The sequence below is a fragment of the Ochlerotatus camptorhynchus genome, unplaced genomic scaffold (genome assembly GCF_037179485.1).
Source record: "Ochlerotatus camptorhynchus isolate MF236.1 unplaced genomic scaffold, CSIRO-AGI_Acam_v1.1 ptg000125l, whole genome shotgun sequence".
Classification (NCBI taxonomy): Eukaryota; Metazoa; Arthropoda; class Insecta; order Diptera; family Culicidae; genus Ochlerotatus; species Ochlerotatus camptorhynchus.
The window spans coordinates 1,729,070-1,739,005 of record NW_027040615.1 but is presented as its reverse complement, the minus strand read 5'-3'; the positions used below and the strand labels follow the sequence as shown (position 1 = coordinate 1,739,005).

Genomic DNA, 9,936 nt, shown 5'->3' with positions numbered 1-9,936 from the left:
CATCGTTTGGTGAAAAATTCATCCGTGGCACGTTTACATCATACTGCGGAATACTGTCCAGGTACGTTACAGACAAAGGTGGTGAGTTATTACTTGACACACTTTGAAAGTAAGACGAGAACATATTCGCTGATTCCTGCTGCGTAGTGGTAGTCATTCCTTGGTAGCGCATGTTCTGAGGAATCCCTTTCGTCGATTTTCGGTCGTTAACGTAATTCCAGAATGATTTCGGGTCCGCTTTCACGTTGTCCTCGATGCGATGAATGTAGTCGCGAAAACATCTTGCGTTTAAAGAGTTGTATTGAGCCTCTGTATCACGCATTTCAGTTTTTCGTGACTCACTTCTGCGTTTAAAGTATCGTTTCCTAGATTTACGAAGACGATTCCGAAGGTGCCGAAGGTCCGCGTTCCACCATGGCTGGTTTTTGTGAAGTTTCCGTCTGCGTTTTCTCATCGGTACACTAGTTCGGATGATTCCAAAAAGCTCACCGTAAAAACGAACAGCTGCTTCGTCCACTGAATCTGTTCTTAATAATTGTTCCCAGTCAACTTGCTGAATTTTCCCATTCAACACAGTGAAGTCAAAGCGATGAAAATCAAAGCATTCAGACTCCTCTTCGACAAAATTGTTCTCAACATCCAGTTTTAAAACGATCGGTTTGTGATGTCTGTCCATTTGCAACAGCGGTAAGGGTGGTTAATAATGAGAAAGCGAAACGACGAGGGCAAACATACTTTTGAATTTAAAAACTAATTGCTTTGTAATGGAAGTTTGCTCTGGAATTAGTGTACATTACGGTACACATAAACTTGCTGATTATGGTGATCCTCAAAATTCCGCCAAAATAGCGAAAAATTAAACGATTTTCAGATTTTACCTCTCAGAATTACATTAAGCTGAGGGGTCAGAAGGAAAGGGTGTAAGTGACTTTGATCGATTCTCTTCATCGACTTTCTCTTTTGATAGCAGCTTTATAAACAGATTTCGCGCTATTTCTGCCACATAGTTTGATAAAGAAGCTTCTAATCTAGCATCCAGAATGGCACACGCATCAAGGAATGTGTTTGCAGCTGAATTATTAACGAAAGAGATGAAGAGAATCGATCAAAGTCACTTACACCCCTTTTTCTTCTAACTCCATCAATTGTAATTGTTCGGTAGAGGCAATAAACCAGGTTTGTGTTGGAATTCAGCCATTTCCATTCTTGCATGGTATAATCTAGACGTGTAGAGGCCGGAAATCGATGATTCACGCAATTTTGGAATCCAAAATGGTGGCTTCCGGTTTGTGAATGTTTCAAAAAATGTTATGCAACAAATTTTAATGATTTTTTTTCGATAATCTGTAATTATTCTTCTTACATTTACAAGAGCTTCATAAATTCAATGTTGAACAACATGTGATACCAGTGACTTGGTTGTGGAATGCATGTAGCACTAGAGGTTATACAGGTACAAGTGGTAATGGCCTGCCGAGATTTGCTCAGCCGAGCTCGGTAGAAAAAACTAAGTGTGTGGATAGTACTTAACATAACAGGAACTGGGGTTGAAGTTGTCGCTGACCGAATAGTCAAAGTCATGAAACACAGCGAACGAAGAATCCTTGTCACTGAAATCGATGTTTAGACAATAAGACATCATGGACACTGCCAATACCAGTGCGCGGTATGTACTGAAGTAGACCCTTTAAATTAAACTTCAATTTAAATTCCACTGTTTGACATGGTCAAAAAAAATGTGGTATACATGTATGTTCTGCAAAACCATTTCATCCATTACTAATCGAAAGAGTCGGCTCAACATAATCAAGGCGCCAAGGTAACCTATTTCATCAAGCGGAATATTATTTGGCAGAATATCCCATTTCGCGTAATGCCCTACCTTGCAAAAATTTCACAAACCGGAAGCCACCATCTTGGATTCCAAAATTGCGTGAATCTTCGATTTCTGGCCTCTACACGTCGTTCCCGTTCCGAAAATATCCATATCGTTGGCTACACTAGTTTACAAAACAACATAAAAAGTGTGAACTTTAGTGGTTGACCAACGTTTCTAATGCAAAATCCTACGCTGAATTCAATGCCGTGGTCAGAAAAAATTAAAGTAGAGCCATTTTTGAGATATACAAAAATTTTGATTTTTTGAATTTTGGACAAAAGTACGATTACTAAAATGTCAATATCGTTGGAACTAGTGCACCAATTTTAAATCTTTTTTTATTAAAGTGAAGCTAAATAAATTTGCTGTCGTTCACTTGAATATTATGTCTTAATTACAAATTTAATTTTGAAGTCATTTAAAAATTTACAGCATTTTTTTTATTTTTCCTGCGAATTTTCATAAAAATCTTGTTTTATTCAACATTTTTAATGGGATAAACAGATTCAAAAAATCATTCCATAATTTATTCTTAAAGTCCATTAAAAACTGGAGAAAATGAGCCTTTAATGGATGAAATCGGTTGGAAATTGTCGAAGTTATGAAATTTTTTGTAAGATCATGGAAATTGAATGTTCCAAGATTGGCCGTTGTCCCGCTCCTAGGTTCATGCACCACTTCCAGTAAGCCTTTCTGCGGACGTGTACGCATACGGTGTATTTCACTAACACTACCAGCCATCCCGCAAAATTAAATGGGATATTTTCAACAATATAATTTACGCTAGTGTTTGTGAGACCGCTCGGTGAGAACCTAACGCAACCAACTCAATTTGACAGCTTTCTTTCTTTAACATTGCTTAACGATGTATACGACAAAACGTGAATTCAAGTGTAAAAATGATCCTCAAATGTTTTGTTACGCGTGTGGCAACTATATATTTACAAAATCGGTCAATTTCACTGCTTCGTTGCAAACTGCATACAGGCTTTATTTTAAAATTGATCCTGGAGACTTCGACGAACCGTGGATTCCAAAAGTATTATGTAGTTCGTGCAAAACGTGCTTGGCTAGGTGGATGTCAGGCGCAAGGTAAATCGATTTTTTGAATAACTTTCATATAAACAATTTATGTACAGCATGGTAGTGCTTTGTTCTTTCCTGATCGACATTATCTTACTTCATCTATTTTTGATAAGTGTTAATGTCTTACTTACTAACTCACTTATTTGTTATCTGTCAGTCGCTATTTGTCCTTTGACATGCCCACCATATGGCGTCGACCGTTTTGTCATGCAACGGATTGTTATTTCTGCTTGACAAAAGTTAAGCAACAAGGACGTCACAAAACAGTTGAGTATCCACAAGTGGCTTCTATGACAAAACCTGTTCCACATTCAAGTTCGGTCCCGTATCCTGTTTATCCAAAGCGGAAACGAGCGCCCTCTGTTGAATCGACCGTTACAAAAAGTGAGGAGGAATGCGAGGAAGATTTCGAGGTGGAATTGGAAAGAAACCCAAAACTGTTTACACAATCCGAATTTAATGATTTGGTGCGAGATCTCGACTTATCGAAGGAGAAATCCGAATTGCTGGCATCACGCTTGAAAGAACACAACATGCTGAGCAAGGAGGTCAACATTTCTTGTCACAGGAATCGTCACAAGAAATTTGACAAATATTATTCTACAAAGGGTTTTGGGATGAAGCAATGATGGGTGACTATTGTTGGTTTCTGATTCGAGAAACAAGTTCAAAACATCGAAGACAAAGTCATTCGATTCTCAATCATTTTTAATAAAACCTAAATAAATTTCTTTTGTATCAACTCGGTTTTAAATCCTGATATGCCTTAATCAAATTGATATGTAGAGAAAAGAATCTCCCATGAAAACTTTACATGCGATTTCGATGCTTACAACGACACCTAGAAAAGGAACTCTAAAGCTGTTGTATTTCAGCAACATTTTTAAGTGTTTTACAAAAATGCTCATAACTTCTACAATTTCCAACCGATTTCATCCATTAAATGCTCATTTTCTCCGGTTTTGAATGGACTTTAAGAATAAATTATGGAATGATTTTTTGAATCTTTTTATCCCATTAAAAATGTTGATTAAAACAAGATTTTTATGGAAAATTCGCAGGAAAAATAAAAAAAAAAATGCTGTAAATTTTTAAATGACTTCAAAATAAAATTTTTAATTAAGACATAATATTTAAGTGAACGATAGCAAATTTATTAAGCTTCATTTTCATAAAAAAAAGATTTTAAATTGGTGCACTAGTTCCAATGATATTGACATTTTAGTAATCGTACTTTTGTCCAAAATTCAAAAAATCAAAATTTTTGTATATCTCAAAAATGGCTCTACTTTAATTTTTTCTGACCACGGCATTGAATTCAGCGTAGAATTTTGCATTGGAAATGATCATCACCTTACCGAGATCAAAAATGCTGTAAACTAGTGCTATTTGACAGTTTTTCACAAAACCGGAAACCGCCATCTTGGATTCCAAAATGGCATGAATAATCGATTTCCGGCCTTTGTATGTCGCCTCGGTTCCAAAAATATCCATATTGTTGGCTATTTGACAGTTTTCACAAAACCGGAAGCCGCCATCTTGGATTCCAAAATGGCGTGAATCATCGATTTCCGGCCTCTGCATGTCGTCTCGGTTCCAAAAATATCCATATTGTTGGCTATTTGAGTTTTTCACAAAACCGGAAGCCGCCATCTTGAATTCCAAAATGGCATGAATCATCGATTTCCGGCCTCTAAACGTCGTTCCCGTTCCGAAAATATGTATGTACCCATGTTGTCCGGTGAATCCTTTCGAAGTACACTTCCAAGTTTGTTTTTTGGCTAAGTCCAGTCCTCAGAAAACACTTAGAATGTTTTGGCTCTTTAACCGCGTTATTTAAAAAAACCGTGTAAAAAACAAACCGCGTTATTTCAAAAAACCTTGTAAAAAAACCGCGTTATTTCGAAAATCGTCGTAAAAAAAACCGTGTAAAAAAAAAACAGTGTAAAAAAAAAACCGTGTAAAAAAAAAACCGTGTAAAAAAAAACTTCAGTGTAAATGATTTTCCATGCCTGCTCCTCAATATCCTTTCTATGTACTCAGCGTGCGACAACCATATCCTTCTTGCATTTCGAATAGGGTCGACCATCATCTGTGCAGAAAATATGGATATGTTCCGATATCTTTTAATTTTTTCCAAGTCCTAAGCCGCAAGCCAAAGTATATTTTTTATCACAAGATCAGTTCCAAAAGTTTGAATATTTTACTTAGTCTTGAAATTATGGAAATTGAGGAAATCAAGTTCAAAGCAGCTTTTGAAAATCCCAGAATGTTGAAATTTTTCTCCCAACCAATGTTTGGAATGTTTCTTCATGACTCTAACGTACTTAAGCCTAATGAATGCATGTACAGCGCTATTGACATTGAAGCACTAAGTGACTTCAGGTTAACTAAAAAAGTGTCAGATACTGTAAAATGGAAGTACTTCTGAAATGAGGACGATGTTTAGAGGTCGCAAATTGATGTCTGATGCCAGTTTACAATCCAGGATGGTTGTTGTTGTTGTTGTTGTTGTTATTTTTTATTACCACATATTACATCTGCTGATGCATTCGTGTATTTAAAAAAATGTTAGTGTACAGTGTGTTTTATGATGTGGTGTTAGTGTTAATTGTTAAGCTCACACTTAGCTTCTTTACTGCTCCGGTTCAGTTTTCATCGCTTCTGCATCTTATCTTCAATTTTCTTCCTCTTCGCCTGCTGCTAATTCCCTTCGTCATCTCATATTTTCTGCTTCTTGTATTCCCATCCGTTTTCATATTTTTTCCCTCTCCGACAGCTTCTGCTTCTCCACCATCATCTTTTCATTTCCTGCTTCTTAGATTTCCTTACGCTTCAATCTTCCTTTGATACCCGGTTTCACCTTCTTTAGCGCCATCTTCTTCATCCGTGTTTGCGCCTGTATTCACCATTCCGTGTTATTTTGCTTCGCGCTATACTTCTTCCTCTGCATAACCATCTTCTTCTGCTTTCTTCGCATCATCTTCTATTATCTTCATCAGCTTCCATTTTTGCCCTTAATCAGCGGCAACTCTTCTCCTTCGTCTTCTTGATTTTCCATCGTTCTTCGCTTGATCTTCTGGCCGGCTTTCTTCATCTTGTTCTACATTCATGTCTTCTTCTGCTCCCAGTTTGTATGTTTCTTCTCCATCATCCTCTGTTTTCTCCTCTGAATCCGCTTCTCTCTTTTCTGTTTGATAGATATTAGCTTCATGGAGGAACTTCAGTAACCGCTTTTCAACTTTCATCATCGTTGCATAGTGCCGGGTGAAGACTAGTTGGATCGATCTCATGTTTCGTCCTGATTACTTTTAAATTTTCTGCAGTGTAGAATTACGTTCCGGACATCCATAACCGTTCCGTTTAATAGAAATTCGTGTGTCAGCCTGGTATGGCTGATGCGCAAACGATCGATCCACTTTTTGTGTCACCTTTTATCTCCTTCAGCTTGACATCTGAAAGTTGCACCCATCGTACCTTCCACTGTTGACGGTCGGCTTGGTTCAGGACCTAACACCACTGCGACCAGTAATTTGATCTATTGTAGTATATCCCGTGTCCTTAGTTTAGTGCATGGCGGATTACTCCATCACTATTGAGAAATGATGAAGTATTCGATTTTTTTACAGTTGTCATTCTTGAATTTAACGCAAGGATCCGACTCTAATTGAAAGGTCCCGCTATTAATACCCTTCGGAGTGTTGAAACACCCTCCAAAGGCGCGCCCCTTTGTCAGTCAAAATTGGATTCCTTAGCAACAAAATTAAGGAATGACACCGATAGTGACCATGCATCAGAACCCTAGTCTTAATCACTTTAAACTAGGGAACAACGAATAGAAGATTAGGAATCACATAGATGAAGACTAACTAACTCATTTTTTCCTTGTTTCAAGATCATCGTCGGTGGACAAAGCCGAGTCTTGTCACTATCAACAAGGCATACAAAGTAACAAGGACTAATATGTGTTCCTTGAATACTGAAAAATCCTGTTCCCCTAGTTTGAAGTAGTCAGGACTAGGAATCGGTGGTAGATCTCACATCCCGTAACGTACCACGAAAAGGTGATCTACCTACGTTACGGGGCAATTCATTGCCTCAATGGCATCTTTTCCTGGAATACCGATATTGAGTGGCGGCTTATTTCGTGCTTGTCCGGCGAGTCGATCCGCATCTTCGTTGCCACGGATGCCGGCGTGGCCGGGAACCCAACACAAGTGAATCGGACGGTTTGGAAGCAGATATTCAATTTCTTCGATCCAGGGATGCTGCGATTAGACACTCTCTATTGCCGAAAGACAGCTAGCCGAATCGGATAGAATGATCAGGTCATTTATTGTACTCGCCCCGTTGACACCTGATTTGATCGCATAGGCCTCCACCGAAAAAAAAACGCTACATTGTGACGGAAGGCCTATTGAATACCCCTGCTCCTACTCTGTCTTCACACCTAGAACCGTCGGTATAGATAGCCGTAGCACGGTGAAACCGGTTTGCCAGCAACTCCTGAATGATGGGACGCACTGTATCTGGGGGATCTCCCGCTTTCACCTGTCGTTTCACGTCCCAAACAATGCGTGGCTTGGGAGTATGCCACATTCGATTGGTGAAACGTGTCCGTACAGCGATGGTCGTAAAATTTATATCAACCGCCGCCAGACGATCCTTTTCCAGCAAGCGAATGGCAACTCGAGCTGTAGCTTGAATAATCAGGAGATCGAACGGTAATGTGCCCGCTTCAGCCATGATCGCTGGAATCGGGCTGGTGACGTACGGTCCTGAGACGAACCGGACCATCCGGTTGTAGATGGGCGCGAGAGTTTGCACTACCTTATCCTTCGCTCTGCTGACAAGTCCGATGCGGTAAAGAATGCGTGACGTAACGATTGCCGATCCTATGCACAGAAGAGACTCGCGTTGTAGATCGCGATAGAGTGGTCGCTCCTTATTTCTCCGTTCCACCAGCAAAATATCGTCTGCATATAAGAGCACGGTGACAGTATGTGGCACCAGTGCGCAAAACAGTCAGGTTCATTGAGTCATTTTGATATGAATATGAACTGCCATCTGCCTCATCATTCACTGCCTCGTGAGAGTCTGAATGATTCAGAGGTAAACGAGTCACTGACAGCCGAGCACTCAGTCAGTAGCTCAGTCAACACGTTTATTTTGCCGTGATAGTACCCAATATTTGTTTTGAATGACTGAGCGTACATTTTCTATGGAAAAATGACTCATTTACATGCTGTGTGAGCGAAGGCAAGCGGTGTTCGTCGCCTACTCGTGAGTGACTGAATGTTTTTGTTGGCTCTTTCATTGCCTCGTCCTTTGCCGTTTGCTACAAACGGTCTGCACAGAGCAATGTATTGAATAGCTCAGCCTAGGCAGTCAATAATTTTAAGCTCTGTGTGGCACCGCTCTGAAGATTGGCTGAATCGCGACGAGGAACAACGTCACCGACAGCACTGACCCTTGGGGAACTACGTTTTTCAATGGCATTTCACTCGATAAATGTTCTTCCACGTTCACTCGGAATGTTCTGTCGGCGAGGAAACTGTGATTTCCGGATTGCGAAAAAAAACGTCAGTCCCCATAACGGTAGGAGAACAATAGTTGACCAGCTCCAGGCCAAATAGCGAAAAATAAATAAATTTTAGATTTTATCTCTGTGAATTCCATGAAACTTCGCTAGATGCCATTTAAGAGGAGGAGGAGACAATACGGGGGCGAACACGAACCACTTTTCTGTCAGCTCGTGATTGGCCGATTTAAAGTGCGTAAGCTAGAGATAGAGATAAAAGAGGAAGAAGCCAGTTGTCTCCTTTTCCTCTTAGGATGCTAGTTAGTTTGTGCTCGAATGCGGCCATTTTGATTTGCGCCTAATTTTTGAAAATAGCGTTATCGATATGGCACCAAAACTGCTCATCTAATCGAAATGACGTCTGGGACAAAGTTAAAAAATACACACTAAATAAAAATCATATTCTCATTAAAAACTAAAAAATCTGGTATAACCTCAAATAACAAAAAAAAAAAATCAAAACTTGTGATTGTTGAAAACATATTAAAAATGCTATCTTTTAAATAGTCGCTTAAAGATTGGCCAACATCGTAAGACATCAATTTTAGGTGCCAATATTAAACTTTTTTTTTTCATAAATAACTTTTATTGTTTTTCATGCATAAAACATATTTTTTAGTCCAGGAAATCGTTTCCAATGCGCAAATCACATAAATATTCCGCGAAAATAAGTTCAATTTTTTTTACTTAATTGTTGGTTAATTTTGAGGTATCCATTGCGTCCATTTCAGAAAAGTTAACATCTCAAAAATAAACATATATTTGAAAATCTTAATATGTATTTGTTTTTTTTTTTGGCCAAACATTTTTGATTTTTTTTTGTTGGTGTTTATTTTTTTTCTGAAAAGGCAATCAAGTTGCCTACAACTTTGTATCAGACGTCATTTCGATTAGATGAGTAGTTTTCGTGCTGAGATTTATTGAAAAATATCGATTACGCCACTTTTAAATATTAGGCGTGAGTCTAAATCACAAAATTCCAGCACAAACATGGTTCATTAGACTGACGCAAAATTTAAAATTTTCACTCCGCAGTGCTCAAACGGTTCCAAATTGGGTCCTGATTAGCCACTCAAAATTTGAACTCATTTAGTAAAAGGCTGACTTGGCACAAACCGTTTGAAGTTTATATGGAAATTAATATGGGAAAACTAAAACTTGTGTTAATATCTATCGCAAAATTCCCCAGATCACTCCGGTTTGAAACTGATAGCTGCACTCAGCTACAACTTCGTTGAAGACCACATTTCGAACAAATGTAAGGAACAAAAGTTACGAATGATTCAAGTCACTGATACCGTATGATGATGCTTAATCAACAGGCAACATTGGTGTTTCTGGGCGTAGGATACAGGACAAAAATTAAGGCTACTATGTCACACTGCAGAAT

General features: G+C 38.8%; 1 protein-coding gene across 1 annotated transcript in view; it reads right to left on the bottom strand.

Annotated features, from left to right (window-relative positions):
- Positions 1–371: 371 nt before the first annotated feature.
- The window catches only part of LOC135700042 (uncharacterized), a 105,792-nt gene continuing 96,227 nt past the window's right edge, over positions 372–9,936 (bottom strand). Inside the window, exon 4 of the mRNA XM_065220433.1 lies at positions 372–461. Coding sequence (XP_065076505.1) covers positions 372–461 — 90 coding nt within the window. The remainder of the gene's footprint in view (positions 462–9,936) is intronic.